Source organism: Salvelinus fontinalis, unplaced genomic scaffold (genome assembly GCF_029448725.1).
Source record: "Salvelinus fontinalis isolate EN_2023a unplaced genomic scaffold, ASM2944872v1 scaffold_0384, whole genome shotgun sequence".
Lineage (NCBI taxonomy): Eukaryota > Metazoa > Chordata > Actinopteri > Salmoniformes > Salmonidae > Salvelinus > Salvelinus fontinalis.
In genome coordinates this window covers 38321-59350 of record NW_026600593.1, presented here as the reverse complement: position 1 = coordinate 59350, position 21030 = coordinate 38321, and the positions used below count along the sequence as shown (strand labels likewise).

The window sequence follows — 21030 nt, the reverse complement described above, 5'->3', positions numbered from 1 at the left end:
TGATGTTATAGAGCAGTGGTATGTCTCACTCTACTGATGTTATAGAGCAGTGGTATGTCACTCTACTGATGTTATAGAGCAGTGGTATGTCACTCTACTGATGTTATAGAGCAGTGGTATGTCACACTCTACTGATGTTATAGAGCAGTGGTATGTCACTCTACTGATCTTATAGAGCAGTGGTATGTCACACTCTGCTGATGGTATAGAGCAGTGGTATGTCACTCTACTGATGTTATAGAGCAGTGGTATGTCACTCTACTGATGTTATAGAGCAGTGGTATGTCACTCTACTGATGTTATAGAGCAGTGGTATGTCACTCTACTGATGTTATAGAGCAGTGGTATGTCTCACTCTACTGATGTTATAGAGCAGTGGTATGTCACACTACTGATGTTATAGAGCAGTGGTATGTCACTCTACTGATGTTATAGAGCAGTGGTATGTCTCACTCTACTGATGTTATAGAGCAGTGGTATGTCACACTCTACTGATGTTATAGAGCAGTGGTATGTCACACTCTACTGATGTTATAGAGCAGTGGTATGTCTCACTCTACTGATGTTATAGAGCAGTGGTATGTCACTCTACTGATGTTATAGAGCAGTGGTATGTCACTCTACTGATGTTATAGAGCAGTGGTATGTCACACTCTACTGATGTTATAGAGCAGTGGTATGTCACTCTACTGATGTTATAGAGCAGTGGTATGTCACACTCTGCTGATGGTATAGAGCAGTGGTATGTCACTCTACTGATGTTATAGAGAAGTGGTATGTCACTCTCTACTGATGTTATAGAGCAGTGGTATGTCACTCTACTGATGGTAAAGGTGGGGTGGTATGTCACACTCTGCTGATGGTAAAGGTGGGGTGGTATGTCACACTCTGCTGATGGTAAAGGTGGGGTGGTATGTCACTCTACTGATGTTAAAGGTGGGGTGGTATGTCACTCTGCTGATGTGAAAGGTGGGGTGGTATGTCACTCTGATGTTAAAGGTGGGGTGGCGACCCCTATTGTTGTCGCAGGGGAACTGCAGTGGGGTCCCCAAAAAAGGAGAAAAATATTTTTGCGGCATAAAAGTACTTTTGTATGAAACAACATAGAAAAAAAAGAAGAAATGTTGAGTAAATGTAGTGGAGTGTCTACGCATAGCAATGATCGGAGAGACCACGTGAGGAGCAGAGTGACTTGGTCTTTAGAGAGAAGAGGAGAGGGCCTAGAACCGAGCCCTGAGGGACACCAGTTGTGAGAGTATATGGTGCAGACACAGCTCCTGTCTATGCCGCCTGGTAGGAACGACCACAGTGGTGGTTCTCTCCGTAGCCAGACAGACAGATCCTACCATGACTGCATTCTGGGAAACCACAGCCCGAAGTCTCAACGCTGAACAGTAACTTAACTGAGAGGCTAAAATGCGTCCGTGGCTGTTTCTAATTTCATACTAGACACATGTAGGAGCGTGAGTCAGACGAGCTCCACTCTGCAGGCCATTCACCCATCCAATCAGGGTAGGGCCCACTCGGATACCCCACCTCTGGCCTGTGTCCAGTGGGGCTGTCCCCCAAACGGCAACCTATTCCCTATATAGTGCACAACTTTAGACCAGAGCCCTATGGACCCTGGTGAAAAAGTAGTGCACTATAAAGGGAATAGGGCTCTATTTGGGCCGCATCACAGGGTCGGCCCCAGGAAGGGCTGTTTGCCTTACATGTAGAGCAGGCAGGAGAAGAAGGGGAGGGGTCAAAGAGCACCATGCTTCCCTTCACCTTTAAAGAGAGGACTGGGGAGCTGGCTCCTCCTCTCTCCATGCTAGGGACTGGACAGGGTATTTTTAGACTCCCCCTTCCTCTACCCCTAGTGTGTGTGTGTGTGTATCGCTCTCTCTCTCTCTCTGGCCTCTCCCCTGCCCCTAGTGAGACAGAACTACAGCCACCTACACTGGCTGAACCCCTGGGTCACATTCATTAGTGCACACCGTAGAAAAACGTTTTGCAATGGAAAAAGTAAAACAAGCATTTCTTATAAGTTTCAGGTAGTCCCTCCCGGGTCCGTTTTCTTTAGTTTGGTGCCTAATGAACACGACTCAAGCCCACCTCCAATAGACAAGGAACAGAAGGACACGAAGACGGCCAGGCTATTCTATTGACAGTATATAGTGAAGGATCAACAGAAAGACATGAACCTGACCAGACTATTCTATTGACAGTATATAGTGAAGGATCAACAGAAAGACATGAACCTGACCAGACTATTCTATTGACAGTATATAGTGAAGGATCAACAGAAAGACATGAACCTGACCAGACTATTCTATTGACAGTATATAGTGAAGGATCAACAGAAAGACATGAAGCCGACCAGGTTATTCTATTGACAGTATATAGTGAAGGATCAACAGAAAGACATGAACCTGACCAGACTATTCTATTGACAGTATATAGTGAAGGATCAACAGAAAGACATGAACCTGACCAGACTATTCTATTGACAGTATATAGTGAAGGATCAACAGAAAGACATGAACCTGACCAGACTATTCTATTGACAGTATATAGTGAAGGATCAACAGAAAGACATGAACCTGACCAGACTATTCTATTGACAGTATATAGTGAAGGATCAACAGAAAGACATGAACCTGACCAGACTATTCTATTGACAGTATATAGTGAAGGATCAACAGAAAGACATGAACCTGACCAGACTATTCTATTGACAGTATATAGTGAAGGATCAACAGAAAGACATGAACCTGACCAGACTATTCTATTGACAGTATATAGTGAAGGATCAACAGACAGACATGAACCTGACCAGGTTATTCTATTGACAGTATATAGTGAAGGATCAACAGAAAGACATGAAGCTGACCAGGCGATGTGAGATACAGTAGGAATACCATGCCATTGTTTCACATACTAGCAGTCCTTGGCTGCCAACCTCTAGGCTGCGTCCCAGGTCTGTGGGCCCTAGCCCAGGTCTGTGGGCCCTAGCCCAGGTCTGTGGGCCCTAGCCCAGGTCTGTGGGCCCTAGCCCGGGTCTGTGGGCCCTAGCCCGGGTGTGTGGGCCCTAGCCCGGGTGTGTGGGCCCTAGCCCGGGTGTGTGGGCCCTAGCCCGGGTGTGTGGGCCCTATCCCGGGTCTGTGGGCCCTATCCCGGGTCTGTGGGCCCTATCCCGGGTCTCTGGGCCCTAGCCCGGGTCTGTGGGCCCTAGCCCAGGATTTTTGTCCGCTTTCCCTCTCCTCGCCGCCTCTCCTTGATTATTTTTTACCATTGTCAAAAGGAAGTGAGGACTGAGAAGAGGATGCAGGAGTTGAGCTAACCCAATTGAGAAAAGGCATATACATGTAATGTCTACAAGGATGTCTTTTAGCAGACCAGTCTTTCTCTGTGAGAAACAGAACAAGATGGAGCCTGAGGAGACATTCTCTCTGTGAGAACCAGAACAAGATGGAGCCTGAGGAGACATTCTCTCTGTGAGAAACAGAACAAGATGGAGCCTGAGGAGACATTCTCTCTGTGAGAACCAGAACAAGATGGAGCCTGAGGAGACATTCTCTCTCTGTGAGAAACAGAACAAGATGCAGCCTGAGGAGACATTCTCTCTGTGAGAAACAGAACAAGATGGAGCCTGAGGAGACATTCTCTCTGTGAGAACCAGAACAAGATGGAGCCTGAGGAGACATTCTCTCTGTGAGAAACAGAACAAGATGGAGCCTGAGGAGACATTCTCTCTGTGAGAAACAGAACAAGATGGAGCCTGAGGAGACATTCTCTCTGTGAGAACCAGAACAAGATGGAGCCTGAAGAGACATTCTCTCTGGTAGAACCAGAACAAGATGGAGCCTGAAGAGACATTCTCTCTGTGAGAAACAGAACAAGATGGAGCCTGAAGAGACATTCTCTCTGTGAGAAACAGAACAAGATGGAGCCTGAAGAGACATTCTCTCTGTGAGAAACAGAACAAGATGGAGCCTGAAGAGACATTCTCTCTGTGAGAAACAGAACAAGATGGAGCCTGAAGAGACATTCTCTCTGGTAGAACCAGAACAAGATGGAGCCTGAAGAGACATTCTCTCTGTGAGAAACAGAACAAGATGGAGCCTGAAGAGACATTCTCTCTGTGAGAAACAGAACAAGATGGAGCCTGAAGAGACATTCTCTCTGTGAGAACCAGAACAAGATGGAGCCTGAGACATTCTCTCTGGTAGAACCAGAACAAGATGGAGCCTGAGGAGACATTCTCTCTCTGTGAGAAACAGAACAAGATGCAGCCTGAGGAGTGTGGTTGAATGGAAGCAAGTCAGCAATGTTCCAACATCTAGTGGAAAGCCTTCCCAGAAGAGTGGAGGCTGTTACAGCAGCAATGTTCCAACATCTAGTGGAAAGCCTTCCCAGAAGAGTGGAGGCTGTTATAGCAGCAATGTTCCAACATCTAGTGGAAAGCCTTCCCAGAAGAGTGGAGGCTGTAATTGCAGCAATGTTCCAGCATCTAGTGGAAAGCCTTCCCAGAAGAGTGGAGGCTGTTATAGCAGCAAAGAGGGGGGGACAAACTCCATATTAATGGCCATTATTTTGGATGAGATGTTGGATGTCATACAGGTGGTCACGTAGTGTATGTATAGCTTACTGTTAGAGTGAAACACATAGAATGAGGTGATCCTTTCCCAATGAGAAAGACAGGTATCTGGGGATGGATTGTAAAGGCCCTTGTTATCGTCCAGCACATCCATTCAGAGCCCTTTTGACAGACAGGCATGCTGTATCTCTCTCTCTCTCTCTCTCTCTGATGAGACATCCTGGTGAGAGCTTGATGAGTGTTGTTTACCCATGATCCTCTCCGGGGGAGTCTTCCAGTGTGCCTCTGACTCAGCCGGTCTCATTTATATACTTCCTGGTGTGTGTGTGTGTGTGTGAGATTCTTTCTTCCTCTCCTCTTTGTGTGTGTCAGTGTCCATGTGTGTTAGTGACTTTGCATTCGGGAAGTATTCAGACCTTTACTCAGTACTTTGTTGATGCTGCCACCACCATGCTTCACCGTAGGGATGGTGCCACCACCATGCTTCACCGTAGGGATGGTGCCAGGTTTCCTCCAGACGTGACACTTGGCATTCAGGCCAAAGAGTTTAATCTTGGTTTCATCAGACCAGATAATCTTGTTTCTTATGGTCTGAGACTCTTTAGGTGCCTTTTGGCCAAACTCCAAGCGGGCTGTCATGTGCCTTTTACCGAGGAGTGGCTTCCGTTTGTCCACTCTACCATAAAGGCCTGATTGGTGGAGTACTGTGGAGACGGTTGTCCTTCTGGAAGGTTCTCCTATCTCCACAGAGAAACTTTGGACCTCTGTCAGAGTGACCATCGGGTTCTTGGTCACCTCCCAGACCAAGGCCTTTCTCCCCAGATTGCTCAGTTTGGCCGGGCGGCCAGCTCTAGGAAGAGTCTTGTTGGATCCAAACTTCTTCCATTGAAGAATGATGGAGGCCACTGTGTTCTTGGGACCTTCAATGTTGCAGACATTTTTTGGTACCCTTCCCCAGATCTGTGCCTCGACACAATCCTGTCTCTGAGCTCTACGGGCAATTCCTTCGACCTCATGGCTTGGTTTTTGCTCTGACATGCACTGTCAACTGTGGGACCTTATATAGACAGGTGTGTGCCTTTCCAAATCATGTCCAATCAATAGAATTTACCTCAGGTGGACTCCAAGTTGTAGAATCATCTCAACGATGATCAATGGAAACAAGATGCACACGAGCTCAATTTTGAGTCTCCTAGCAAATGGTCTGAATACTTATGCTAACATTTCTAAAAACCTGTTTTTACTTTGTCATTATGGGGTATTGTGATGTCACTATGGGGTATTGGGATGTCATTTAAGGGGTATTGTGATGTCGTTATGGGGTATTGTGATGTCGTTATGGGGTATTGTGATGTCATTATGGGGTATTGTGTGCAGATTGAGGGACACATTATTTAATCAATTTTAGAATAAGGATGTAACGTAACAGAAGGTGGAAACAGGGAAGGGGTCTGAATACTTTCCCAAGGCACTGTATCTGTAGTCTGAATGCTCATAGTTCTTATGAATCACACCTTCCCTGACACATACAACACTCCTCACGTCACACCAGATGTCTGCTCTGTCACTTTATAATTGTCTCAACCTATTCAGCCGTCACATGAGGAAAGATGTCATCTGTTTTGCAGAGAATGTAGATGAGTACGGGTGTAGAGTATTGGGCATGTTATTAATGGTAGTTTTAATTAGGCTGCTGTTATTACCCTCACGAGACTCTGGTTCGTTATATCTTCTTGTATGCTTCCCATCTGAAACAGTTCAGAACCGTTCCTGCATATATTAGGACATTTTCTGGTGTTTTTGGGGTCTTTGACGAGGGTTCTTTCGGCTGTTTGTGCACAAGACATGTTTTTCTCTCTCTCTATGCAAGACGACGTCGGTAGCCAAAGTGAAGTTTGTCATTCAACGAGGAATCGCCGCCTTGCTACTTTTTCTGACTTGAGAAATAATGCACGTCTTAGTGGTGGATGTAAAATTGGGCGACTAAGATCTCCACCTCAAAATTATTGATCGATTTTCTTGAGTTAGATTCTTCGTTTTAATTCTGACTATTTTGAGGAATAGTCAGAATATACTGCCTACGGCGTCTCAAGATGGACAAACAGTACTATTACCATTTTTTTTCTCTCTTCTCATTTATCAAGTGAAGGTCTTTTTAAGGCAGTATGGAGCTCGTTCGGTTGGCGTAGATGAGGTCCTCGGCGCCAACCCGAACCAAAGCTTACCGGAAGGCTTTAGCCGGTCAACACCGGAAACAGCAACTCATTATGTGTAGTGTCCACTTAAGACTTTAAACATAGGCTTGTGTTTCAACCTCTCCAATGGCTCTTCCTCATCTCTCTCTGGGTAGAAGAACATGAGAGTTCTAATGGGGTCTAGACCACTAAATCAATTGAATTCCTCAAATGGCTGAGTGGAAAACGGGCCACACGGCAGAACATAAAAGCCTTTTCTCTCAGTGGTTGGTTAAGACTCACTCGGACACATGTTCAACCAGAGACCTTTTAAGCCAATCATTGTTTCTCTGTACGGTACTGTGTAGTCAGGGGGTACTCAACCAGCCCCTATTAACACTCACACCAGGGGTACTCAACCAGCAACTATTAACACTCACACCAGGGGTACTCAACCAGCTGCTATTAACACTCACACCAGGGGTACTCAACCAGCTGCTATTAACACTCACACCAGGGGTACTCAACCAGCTACTATTAACACTCACACCAGGGGTACTCAACCAGCCCCTATTAACACTCACACCAGGGGTACTCAACTAGCTACTAACAACACTCACACCAGGGGTACTCAACCAGCTACTATTAACACTCACACCAGGGGTACTCAACTAGATACTATTAACACTCACACCAGGGGTACTCAACTAGATACTATTAACACTCACACCAGGGGTACTCAACTAGCTACTATTAACACTCACACCAGGGGTACTCAACCAGCCACTATTAACACTCACACCAGGGGTACTCAACCAGCTACTATTAACACTCACACCAGGGGTACTCAACCAGCCGCTATTAACACTCACACCAGGGGTACTCAACCAGCTGCTATTAACACTCACACCAGGGGTACTCAACCAGCCGCTATTAACACTCACACCAGGGGTACTCAACCAGCCGCTATTAACACTCACACCAGGGGTACTCAACCAGCCGCTATTAACACTCACACCAGGGGTACTCAACCAGCACACCAGGGGTACTCAACCAGCTACTATTAACACTCACACCAGGGGTACTCAACCAGCTACTATTAACACTCACACCAGGGGTACTCAACCAGCTACTATTAACACTCACACCAGGGGTACTCAACCAGCTGCTATTAACACTCACACCAGGGGTACTCAACCAGCCCCTATTAACACTCACACCAGGGGTACTCAACTAGCTACTAACAACACTCACACCAGGGGTACTCAACCAGCACACCAGGGGTACTCAACCAGCTACTATTAACACTCACACCAGGGGTACTCAACTAGCTACTATTAACACTCACACCAGGGGTACTCAACTAGATACTATTAACACTCACACCAGGGGTACTCAACTAGCTACTATTAACACTCACACCAGGGGTACTCAACCAGCCACTATTAACACTCACACCAGGGGTACTCAACCAGCTACTATTAACACTCACACCAGGGGTACTCAACCAGCCGCTATTAACATTCACACCAGGGGTACTCAACCAGCTGCTATTAACACTCACACCAGGGGTACTCAACCAGCCGCTATTAACACTCACACCAGGGGTACTCAACCAGCCGCTATTAACACTCACACCAGGGGTACTCAACCAGCCGCTATTAACACTCACACCAGGGGTACTCAACCAGCACACCAGGGGTACTCAACCAGCTACTATTAACACTCACACCAGGGGTACTCAACCAGCTACTATTAACACTCACACCAGGGGTACTCAACCAGCTACTATTAACACTCACACCAGGGGTACTCAACCAGCTGCTATTAACACTCACACCAGGGGTACTCAACCAGCTGCTATTAACACTCACACCAGGGGTACTCAACCAGCTACTATTAACACTCACACCAGGGGTACTCAACCAGCTGCTATTAACACTCACACCAGGGGTACTCAACCAGCTGCTATTAACACTCACACCAGGGGTACTCAACCAGCCGCTATTAACACTCACACCAGGGGTACTCAACCAGCACACCAGGGGTACTCAACCAGCTACTATTAACACTCACACCAGGGGTACTCAACCAGCTGCTATTAACACTCACACCAGGGGTACTCAACCAGCTGCTATTAACACTCACAACAGGGGTACTCACACCAGGGGTACTCACACCAGGGGTACTCAACCAGCTGCTATTAACACTCACACCAGGGGTACTCAACCAGCACACCAGGGGTACTCAACCAGATACTATTAACACTCACACCAGGGGTACTCACACCAGGGGTACTCAACCAGCTACTATTTGAGAAGGTCTGGTCTCTAATTTCCTAGGTGGCAACGGTTCGGATAGATGTAATCGTTTATCGACATAGTAACGAACGCCCACCTCGTGACAAATGCTTCCCCCAAACAGTTCACACCCCTCCAAGACAATGTGACACTTTCAAAGCTAATTTCCTGCAATTCTACACACTGTGTCCACTGGTGAGACTTTCTGTTCAGTGTTGTAATCTCTTTCTCTCCCCCCCGTCTCTTTCCAGCCTGCGCTGCCCTCTGCCACGTGTGTCTCTCTCTGCGCCTTGTCTTGGATATCCTGCCGTCCGGAGGGATATGGATCCTACGGAGTGTCCGCTGTGTTTGGAGCCACTGGAGATAGATGATGCCAACTTCTTCCCCTGCACCTGCGGCTACCAGATCTGCCGCTTCTGCTGGCACCGTATCCGCACGGACGAGAACGGCCTCTGCCCTGCCTGCAGAAAGGTACCCCATATCCTACCCTACACTAAACCCTACCCTAGTTTACCCCTACCCCATATCCTACCCTAAACCCTAGTGTAACCCCCTACCCTAAACCCTACCCTAGTCTAACCCCTACCCCAAACCCTACCCTAAACCCTACCCTAGTCTAACCCCTACCCCATATCCTACCCTAAACCCTACCCTAAACCCTAGTCTAACCCCTACCCCATATCCTACCCTACCCTAAACCCTAGTCTAACCCCTACCCCATATCCTACCCTAAACCCTAGTCTAACCCCGACCCCATATCCTACCCTAAACCCTGCCCTAGTCTAACCCCTACCCCATACCCTACCCTAAACCCTAAACCCTGCCCTAGTCTAACCCCCTACCCCATATTCTACCCTAAACCCTAGTGTAACCCCCTACCCCATATTCTACCCTAAACCCTAGTGTAACCCCCTACCCCATACCCTACCCTAAACCCTAGTCTAATCCCTACCCCTTATCCTACCCATCCCTAAACCCTAGTCTAACCCCTACCCCATATCCTACCCATCCCTAAACCCTAGTCTAATCCCTACCCCTTATCCTACCCTACGCTAAACCCTAGTCTAACCCCGACCCCATATCCTACCCTAAACCCTAGTCTAATCCCTACCCCTTATCCTACCCATCCCTAAACCCTAGTCTAACCCCTACCCCATATCCTACCCATCCCTAAACCCTAGTCTAATCCCAACCCCATATCCTACCCATCCCTAAACCCTAGTCTAATCCCTACCCCTTATCCTACCCTACGCTAAACCCTAGTCTAACCCCGACCCCATATCCTACCCTAAACCCTATTCTAACCCCGAACCCATATCCTATCCTACCCTAAACCCTATTCTAACCCTGAACCCATATCCTATCCTACCCTAAACCCTATTCTAACCCCGAACCCATATCCTATCCTACCCTAAACCCTATTCTAACCCCGAACCCATATCCTATCCTACCCTAAACCCTAGTCTAACCCCGACCCCATATCCTATCCTAAACCCTACCCTAGTCTAATCCCTACCCCATATCCTACCCTAAACCTTACCCTAGTCTAACCCCTACCCTAGGGTTCCCCAACTGGCATCTCACGGGCCAAATCTGACCTGCAGGCAATATTATTTGCCCCCCCCCCCAAAGCCCCCAAATGATTTAATATTTGTTTCCTTAAAAACTATTGAAATAAAAAATCTCAGACCCGAGATTCAAGAAGTGCCAAATGTAATTTTCTAAGAAGGAAGTTACCCTGCCTAAAATGTTCCCCTGCCTAAAATGTTCCCCTGCCTAAAATGTTACCCTGCCTAAAATGTTAACTTCCATCAAGAGGAGAGAGAATACAGAAGACAGTCAGCTAATAAAGCAGGCCAGCGGACCATCTAGTGGTGCTGAAACGTAAACTCTGCAACCACAGCGCAATCAATAGGTGGACAGCGCCTGGTGCTGAAAATATAGCTCACTATATATTAGGCCGATTATAACTTCACTGGCTATGAGACTTCACAGCATCTTTCACAATTAAAAAGATATGGCCAAATATAAGTGGGATTTAAAATTTAAAAAATGAAACCTACTTAAAATTGCAATTGGCCAAAAATGTAGCATACTACATAAAATAATTATTTAAAGAATAAAAAGGCGATGTCGGGGTATAGCCTGCTCTGGAAACAACAGGAAACCGGGGAATTCTGGGAAAGTTCGGGTGCGGTGTTAACGTGCTGCCTCTCTGTAACAGCTTTACACAGAGGTGTACAACCCCCTGTCCTTTTATCTAACACCCCCCCCTCTCTCTCCTGTCTCTGTAACAGCTTTACACAGAGGTGTACAACCCCCTGTCCTTTTATCTAACACCCCCCCCTCTCTCTCCTGTCTCTGTAACAGCTTTACACAGAGGTGTACAACCCCCTGTCCTTTTATCTAACACCCCCCCCCCTCTCTCTCCTGTCTCTGTAACAGCTTTACACAGAGGTGTACACACCCCTGTCCTTTTATCTAACACCCCCCCCCTCTCTCTCTCTCCTGTCTCTGTAACAGCTTTACACAGAGGTGTACAAACCCCTGTCCTTTTATCTAACACCCCCCCCCCCCTCTCTCTCTCCTGTCTCTGTAACAGCTTTACACAGAGGTGTACAACCCCCTGTCCTTTTATCTAACACCCCCCCCCCCCCTCTCTCTCCTGTCTCTGTAACAGCTTTACACAGAGGTGTACAAACCCCTGTCCTTTTATCTAACACCCCCCCCTCTCTCTCTCCTGTCTCTGTAACACCCCCCCCCTCTCTCTCTCCTGTCTCTGTAACACCCCCCCCCCTCTCTCCTGTCTCTGTAACAGCTTTACACAGAGGTGTACAACCCCCTGTCCTTTTATCTAACACCCCCCCCTCTCTCTCCTGTCTCTGTAACAGCTTTACACAGAGGTGTACAACCCCCTGTCCTTTTATCTAACACCCCCCCCCTCTCTCTCTCTCCTGTCTCTGTAACACCCCCCCCTCTCTCTCTCCTGTCTCTGTAACAGCTTTACACAGAGGTGTACAACCCCCTGTCCTTTTATCTAACACCCCCCCCCTCTCTCTCTCTCCTGTCTCTGTAACAGCTTTACACAGAGGTGTACAAACCCCTGTCCTTTTATCTAACACCCCCCCCCCCCCCTCTCTCTCTCCTGTCTCTGTAACAGCTTTACACAGAGGTGTACAACCCCCTGTCCTTTTATCTAACACCCCCCCCCCCCCTCTCTCTCCTGTCTCTGTAACAGCTTTACACAGAGGTGTACAAACCCCTGTCCTTTTATCTAACACCCCCCCCTCTCTCTCTCCTGTCTCTGTAACACCCCCCCCCCCCCCCCTCTCTCTCTCCTGTCTCTGTAACACCCCCCCCCCTCTCTCTCTCCTGTCTCTGTAACACCCCCCCCCCTCTCTCTCTCCTGTCTCTGTAACACCCCCCCCTCTCTCTCTCCTGTCTCTGTAACACCCCCCCTCTCTCTCTCCTGTCTCTGTAACACCCCCACCCCTCTCTCTCTCTCCTGTCTCTGTAACACCCCCCCCCTCTCTCTCTCCTGTCTCTGTAACACCCCCCCCCCTCTCTCTCTCCTGTCTCTGTAACAGCTTTACACAGAGGTGTACAAACCCCTGTCCTTTTATCTAACACCCCCCCCCCCCTCTCTCCTGTCTCTGTAACACCCCCCCCCTCTCTCTCTCTCCTGTCTCTGTAACACCCCCCCCTCTCTCTCTCTCCTGTCTCTGTAACACCCCCCCCTCTCTCTCTCCTGTCTCTGTAACACACACCCCTCTCTCTCTCCCGTCTCTGTAACAGCTTTACACAGAGGTGTACAAACCCCTGTCCTTTTATCTAACACCCCCCCCCCCTCTCTCCTGTCTCTGTAACACACCCCCCCCCCTCTCTCTCTCTCTCCTGTCTCTGTAACACCCCCCCCCCTCTCTCTCTCCTGTCTCTGTAACACCCCCCCCTCTCTCTCTCCTGTCTCTGTAACACACACCCCTCTCTCTCTCCCGTCTCTGTAACCCCCCCCCCCCTCTCTCTCCTGTCTCTGTAACACCCCCCCCTCTCTCTCTCCTGTCTCTGTAACACCCCCCCCCTCTCTCTCCTGTCTCTGTAACACCCCCCCCCCCTCTCTCTCCTGTCTCTGTAACACCCCCCCCCCCTCTCTCTCCTGTCTCTGTAACACCCCCCCCCCTCTCTCTCCTGTCTCTGTAACACCCCCCTCTCTCTCTCCTGTCTCTGTAACACCCCCCCTCTCTCTCTCCTGTCTCTGTAACACCCCCCCCCCCTCTCTCTCTCCTGTCTCTGTAACACCCCCCCCCCCCCTCTCTCTCTCCTGTCTCTGTAACACCCCCCCCTCTCTCTCTCTCCTGTCTCTGTAACACCCCCCCCCCCCCTCTCTCTCTCCTGTCTCTGTAACACCCCCCCTCTCTCTCTCCTGTCTCTGTAACACCCCCCCCCCCTCTCTCTCTCCTGTCTCTGTAACAGCTTTACACAGAGGTGTACAAACCCCTGTCCTTTTATCTAACACCCCCCCCTCTCTCTCTCTCTCCTGTCTCTGTAACACCCCCTCCCCTCTCTCTCTCTCTCTCCTGTCTCTGTAACAGCTTTACACAGAGGTGTACAAACCCCTGTCCTTTTATCTAACACCCTCCCCCCCTCTCTCTCCTGTCTCTGTAAAACCCCCCCCCCCTCTCTCTCTCCTGTCTCTGTAACACCCCCCCCTCTCTCTCTCCTGTCTCTGTAACACCCCCCCCCTCTCTCTCTCCTGTCTCTGTAACACCCCCCCCTCTCTCTCCTGTCTCTGTAACACCCCCCCCCCTCTCTCTCTCCTGTCTCTGTAACACCCCCCCCCCTCTCTCCTGTCTCTGTAATACCCCCCCCCTGTCTCTCTCCTGTCTCTGTAACACCCCCCCCCCCCTCTCTCTCCTGTCTCTGTAATACCCCCCCCCTGTCTCTCTCCTGTCTCTGTAACACCCCCCCTCTCTCTCTCCTGTCTCTGTAACACCCCCCCCTCTCTCTCTCCTGTCTCTGTAACACCCCCCCCTCTCTCTCCTGTCTCTGTAACACCCCCCCCTCTCTCTCTCCTGTCTCTGTAACACACCCCCCTCTCTCTCTCCTGTCTCTGTAACACCCCCCCCCTCTCTCTCTCCTGTCTCTGTAACACCCCCCCCTCTCTCTCTCTCCTGTCTCTGTAACACCCCCCCCTCTCTCTCTCTCCTGTCTCTGTAACACCCCCCCCTCTCTCTCTCCTGTCTCTGTAACACCCCCCCTCTCTCTCTCTCCTGTCTCTGTAACACCCCCCCCTCTCTCTCTCTCCTGTCTCTGTAACACCCCCCCCCTCTCTCCTGTCTCTGTAACAGCTTTACACAGAGGTGTACAAACCCCTGTCCTTTTATCTAACACCCCCCCCCCCCCTCTCTCTCTCTCTCCTGTCTCTGTAACAGCTTTACACAGAGGTGTACAAACCCCTGTCCTTTTATCTAACACCCCCCCCCCTCTCTCTCTCTCTCCTGTCTCTGTAACACCCCCCCCCTCTCTCTCTCTCCTGTCTCTGTAACAGCTTTACACAGAGGTGTACAAACCCCTGTCCTTTTATCTAACACACCCCCCTCTCTCTCTCCTGTCTCTGTAACAGCTTTACACAGAGGTGTACAAACCCCTGTCCTTTTATCTAACACCCCCCCCTCTCTCTCTCTCTCCTGTCTCTGTAACACCCCCTCCCCTCTCTCTCTCTCTCCTGTCTCTGTAACAGCTTTACACAGAGGTGTACAAACCCCTGTCCTTTTATCTAACACCCCCCCCCCCTCTCTCTCTCTCTCCTGTCTCTGTAACAGCTTTACACAGAGGTGTACAAACCCCTGTCCTTTTATCTAACACCCCCCCCCTCTCTCCTGTCTCTGTAACAGCTTTACACAGAGGTGTACAAACCCCTGTCCTTTTATCTAACACCCTCCCCCCCTCTCTCTCCTGTCTCAACACCCCCCCCCCCTCTCTCTCTCCTGTCTCTGTAACACCCCCCCCTCTCTCTCTCCTGTCTCTGTAACACCCCCCCCTCTCTCTCTCCTGTCTCTGTAACACCCCCCCTCTCTCTCTCCTGTCTCTGTAACACCCCCCTCCCTCTCTCTCCTGTCTCTGTAACACCCCCCCCCCTCTCTCTCCTGTCTCTGTAACACCCCCCCTCTCTCTCTCCTGTCTCTGTAACACCCCCCCCCCTCTCTCTCTCCTGTCTCTGTAACACCCCCCCCCCTCTCTCTCTCCTGTCTCTGTAACACCCCCCCCCCCTCTCTCTCTCCTGTCTCTGTAACACCCCCCCCCCCCTCTCTCTCTCTCCTGTCTCTGTAACACCCCCCCCCCTCTCTCTCTCTCTCCTGTCTCTGTAACACCCCCCCCTCTCTCTCCTGTCTCTGTAACACCCCCCCCTCTCTCTCTCTCTCCTGTCTCTGTAACACCCCCCCCCTCTCTCTCTCTCTCCTGTCTCTGTAACACCCCCCCCTCTCTCTCTCTTGTCTCTGTAACACCCCCCCCCCCTCTCTCTCCTGTCTCTATAACACCCCCCCCCTCTCTCTCTCTCTCCTGTCTCTGTAACACCCCCCCCCTCTCTCTCTCTCCTGTCTCTGTAACACCCCCCCCCTCTCTCTCTCCTGTCTCTGTAACACCCCCCCCTCTCTCTCTCCTGTCTCTGTAACACCCCCCCCTCTCTCTCTCCTGTCTCTGTAACACCCCCCCTCTCTCTCTCTCCTGTCTCTGTAACACCCCCCCCTCTCTCTCTCCTGTCTCTGTAACACCCCCCCCTCTCTCTCTCTCCTGTCTCTGTAACACCCCCCCCCTCTCTCTCTCCTGTCTCTGTAACACCCCCCCCCTCTCTCTCTCCTGTCTCTGTAACACCCCCCCCCCTCTCTCTCCTGTCTCTGTAACACCCCCCCCCCCTCTCTCTCCTGTCTCTGTAACACCCCCCCCCCTCTCTCTCTCCTGTCTCTGTAACACACCCCTCCCTCTCTCTCCTGTCTCTGTAACACACCTCTCTCTCTCTCCTGTCTCTGTAACACCCCCCCCCCTCTCTCTCTCCTGTCTCTGTAACACACCCCTCCCTCTCTCTCCTGTCTCTGTAACACACCTCTCTCTCTCTCCTGTCTCTGTAACACACCCCTCCCTCTCTCTCCTGTCTCTGTAACACACCTCTCTCTCTCTCCTGTCTCTGTAACACCCCCCCCCCTCTCTCTCTCCTGTCTCTGTAACACCCCCCCCTCTCTCTCTCCTGTCTCTGTAACACACCTCTCTCTCTCTCTCCTGTCTCTGTAACACCCCCCCCTCTCTCTCTCCTGTCTCTGTAACACCCCCCTCCCTCTCTCTCCTGTCTCTGTAACACACCCCCCTCCCTCTCTCTCCTGTCTCTGTAACACACCCCCCTCCCTCTCTCTCCTGTCTCTGTAACACCCCCCCCCCTCTCTCTCTCCTGTCTCTGTAACACCCCCCCCCTCTCTCTCTCCTGTCTCTGTAACACCCCCCCCTCTCTCTCTCCTGTCTCTGTAACACCCCCCCCTCTCTCTCTCCTGTCTCTGTAACACCCCCTCCTCTCTCTCCTGTCTCTGTAACACCCCCCCCCTCGCTCTCTCCTGTCTCTGTAACACCCCCCCCTCTCTCTCCTGTCTCTGTAGCACCCCCCTCTCTCTCTCCTGTCTCTGTAACACCCCCTCTCTCTCTCCTGTCTCTAACACCCCCCCCCTCTTTCTCTCCTGTCTCTGTAACACCCCCCTCTCTCTCTCCTGTCTCTGTAACACCCCCTCTCTCTCTCCTGTCTCTAACACCCCCCCCCTCTTTCTCTCCTGTCTCTGTAACACCCCCCTCTCTCTCTCCTGTCTCTGTAACACCCCCTCTCTCTCTCTCTCCTGTCTCTGTAACACCCCCTCTCTCTCTCCTGTCTCTAACACCCCCCCCCTCTTTCTCTCCTGTCTCTGTAACACCCCCCTCTCTCTCTCCTGTCTCTGTAACACCCCCTCTCTCTCTCCTGTCTCTAACACCCCCCCCTCTCTCTCTCCTGTCTCTGTAACACCCCCCTCTCTCTCTCCTGTCTCTGTAACACCCCCTCTCTCTCTCCTGTCTCTAACACCCCCCCCCCTCTCTCTCTCCTGTCTCTGTAACACCCCCCCCCTCTCTCTCCTGTCTCTGTAACACCCCCCCTCTTTCTCTCCTGTCTCTGTAACACCCCCCCTCTCTCTCTCTCCTGTCTCTGTAACACCCCCCCCTCCCTCTCTCTCCTGTCTCTGTAACACCCCCCCTCCCTCTCTCTCCTGTCTCTGTAACACCCCCCCTCCCTCTCTCTCCTGTCTCTGTAACACCCCCCTCCCTCTCTCTCCTGTCTCTGTAACACCCCCCTCCCTCTCTCTCCTGTCTCTGTAACACCCCCCCCTCTCTCTCTCCTGTCTCTGTAACACCCCCCCCTCTCTCTCTCCTGTCTCTGTAACACCCCCCCCCCCTCTGTAACACCCCCCCCCTCTCTCTCCTGTCTCTGTAACACCCCCCCCTCTCTCTCTCTCCTGTCTCTGTAACACCCCCCCCTCTCTCTCTCTCCTGTCTCTGTAACAGCTTTACACAGAGGTGTACAAACCCCTGTCCTTTTATCTAACACCCCCCCTCCCTCTCTCTCCTGTCTCTGTAACACCCCCCTCCCTCTCTCTCCTGTCTCTGTAACACACCCCCCTCCCTCTCTCTCCTGTCTCTGTAACACCCCCCTCCCTCTCTCTCCTGTCTCTGTAACACCCCCCTCCCTCTCTCTCCTGTCTCTGTAACACACCCCCCTCCCTCTCTCTCCTGTCTCTGTAACACCCCCCTCCCTCTCTCTCCTGTCTCTGTAACACCCCCCCTCCCTCTCTCTCCTGTCTCTGTAACACCCCCCTCCCTCTCTCTCCTGTCTCTGTAACACACCCCCCTCCCTCTCTCTCCTGTCTCTGTAACACCCCCCCCTCTCTCTCCTGTCTCTGTAACACACCCCCCTCCCTCTCTCTCCTGTCTCTGTAACACCACCCCCTCTCTCTCCTGTCTCTGTAACACCCCCCTCTCTCTCTCCTGTCTCTGTAACACCCCCCTCTCTCTCTCTCCTGTCTCTGTAACACCCCCCCCCTCTCTCTCTCCTGTCTCTGTAACACCCCCCCCTCTCTCTCTCCTGTCTCTGTAACACCCCCCCCCCTCTCTCTTTCCTGTCTCTGTAACACCCCCCTCTCTCTCTCCTGTCTCTGTAACACCCCCCCTCTCTCTCCTGTCTCTGTAACACCCCCCCCTCTCTCTCTCCTGTCTCTGTAACACCCCCCTCTCTCTCTCTCTCCTGTCTCTGTAACACCCCCCTCTCTCTCTCCTGTCTCTGTAACACCCCCCCCCTCTCTCTCTCCTGTCTCTGTAACACCCCCTCTCTCTCTCCTGTCTCTGTAACACCCCCCCCCCCTCTTTCTCTCCTGTCTCTGTAACACCCCCCCCCCTCTTTCTCTCCTGTCTCTGTAACACCCCCCCTCTCTCTCTCTCCTGTCTCTGTAACACCCCCCCCCTCCCTCTCTCTCCTGTCTCTGTAACACCCCCCCTCTCTCTCTCCTGTCTCTGTAACACCCCCCTCTCTCTCTCCTGTCTCTGTAACACCCCCCCCTCTCTCTCTCTCCTGTCTCTGTAACACCCCCCCCCTCCCTCTCTCTCCTGTCTCTGTAACCCCCCCCTCCCTCTCTCTCCTGTCTCTGTAACACCCCCCTCCCTCTCTCTCCTGTCTCTGTAACACCCCCCCCTCTCTCTCTCCTGTCTCTGTAACACCCCCCCCCTCTCTCCTGTCTCTGTAACACCCCCCCCCTCTCTCTCCTGTCTCTGTAACACCCCCCCCTCTCTCTCCTGTCTCTGTAACACCCCCCCCTCTTTCTCTCCTGTCTCTGTAACACCCCCCCCTCCCTCTCTCTCCTGTCTCTGTAACACCCCCCCCTCCCTCTCTCTCTCTCCTGTCTCTGTAACACCCCCCCCTCCCTCTCTCTCCTGTCTCTGTAACACCCCCCTCCCTCTCTCTCCTGTCTCTGTAACACACCCCCCTCCCTCTCTCTCCTGTCTCTGTAACACCCCCCCCCTCTCTCTCCTGTCTCTGTAACACCCCCCCCCTCTCTCTCCTGTCTCTGTAACACCCCCCCCCTCTCTCTCCTGTCTCTGTAACACCCCCCCCCCTCTCTCTCCTGTCTCTGTAACACCCCCCCCCCCCTCTCTCTCCTGTCTCTGTAACACCCCCCCCCCTCTCTCTCCTGTCTCTGTAACAGCTTTACACAGAGGTGTACAAACCCCTGTCCTTTTATCTAACACCCCCCCCCCCTCTCTCTCCTGTCTCTGTAACACCCCCCCCTCCCTCTCTCTCCTGTCTCTGTAACACCCCCCCCCTCTCTTTCCTGTCTCTGTAACACCCCCCTCCCTCTCTCTCCTGTCTCTGTAACACACCCCCCTCCCTCTCTCTCCTGTCTCTGTAACACCCCCCCCCCCCTCTCTCTCCTGTCTCTGTAACACACCCCCCTCCCTCTCTCTCCTGTCTCTGTAACACACCCCCCTCCCTCTCTCTCCTGTCTCTGTAACACCCCCCCCCCCCTCTCTCTCCTGTCTCTGTAACAGCTTTACACAGAGGTGTACAAACCCCTGTCCTTTTATCTAACACACACCTCTCTCTCTCCTGTCTCTGCCTACAGCCTTACCCAGAAGACCCAGCGGTGTACAACCCCCTGTCAGCGGAGGAGCTGCAGAGGATAAAGGATGAGAAGAAGGCCAAACAGGTGGAGAAGAAACTGAAGACGACAGAGAACAGGAAGCTCCTGGCCAGCGTCAGAGTGGTGCAGAGAAACCTGGTGTTTCTAGTGGGGCTGTCGCAGAGACTGGCCGACCCTGAGGTAGGAACACAGACACCCGGAGATCTGAGAATAACACTCCTAAACCAATCATAGAGAAGTCTGGTGTTTCTAGTGGGGCTGTCGCAGAGACTGGCCGACCCTGAGGTAGGAACACAGACACCCGGAGATCTGAGAATAACACTCCTAAACCAATCATAGAGAAGTCTGGTGTTTCTAGTGGGGCTGTCGCAGAGACTGGCCGACCCTGAGGTAGGAACACAGACACCCGGAGATCTGAGAATAACACTCCTAAACCAATCATAGAGAAGTCTGGTGTTTCTAGTGGGGCTGTCGCAGAGACTGGCCGACCCTGAGGTAGGAACACAGACACCCGGAGATCTGAGAATAACACTCCTAAACCAATCATAGAGAAGTCTGGTGTTTCTAGTGGGGCTGTCGCAGAGACTGGCCGACCCTGAGGTAGGAACACAGACACCCGGAGATCTGAGAATAACACTCCTAAACCAATCATAGAGAAGTCTGGTGTTTCTAGTGGGGCTGTCGCAGAGACTGGCCGACCCTGAGGTAGGAACACAGACACCCGGAGATCTGAGAATAACACTCCTAAACCAATCATAGGGAATATGTGTTCATTATCGTCATCATCAATGACTGCTCTGAGATTATCCTTCCTGTCCTTCCCTGCTTCCTATAAATTCACTTAATGATAGAGAGAGAGCGGGATAGAGAGAGAGAGAGACTGTCAGCTCTGAGGGGAACTCTGGGAGGCAGTGGAGTGTGATATAATATGCAGAAGATGAGATTATAGGGCAAAGCTAGTTTATAATGGAAAGTAATTAAATGGCTACCGAGACTATTTACATTGCCCCCCCCCCCTCTTTACACCACTCTTTACACCACTCTATGCATAGTTACTTCAATATCTCTACCTACATGTACAGATGACCTCGACTAACCGGTGCCCCCGCACATTGACTCGGTATCGGTACCCCCCTGTTTATAGTCTCACTATTGTTATTTTACTGCTGCTCTTTAATGACTTGTTACTTTTATTTCTTATTCTTATCTGTATTTTCTTCAAACTGCACTGTTGGTTAGGGACTAGTAAGTAAGCATTTCAGTGTAAGGTCTACCTACAC

The 21030-nt window shown here is 51.2% G+C and overlaps 1 protein-coding gene across 2 annotated transcripts in view; it reads left to right on the top strand.

Annotated features, from left to right (window-relative positions):
• LOC129845850 (CCR4-NOT transcription complex subunit 4-like) overlaps positions 1-21030 on the top strand; it is a 58576-nt gene that overhangs the window by 6830 nt on the left and 30716 nt on the right. For both annotated transcript variants that reach the window (XM_055913775.1, XM_055913774.1), the window contains exons 2-3: positions 9308-9527; positions 19733-19930. In XM_055913775.1, the coding sequence (XP_055769750.1) occupies positions 9378-9527; positions 19733-19930 (348 nt within the window). In that variant the 5' untranslated portion in view covers positions 9308-9377. The remainder of the gene's footprint in view (positions 1-9307; positions 9528-19732; positions 19931-21030) is intronic.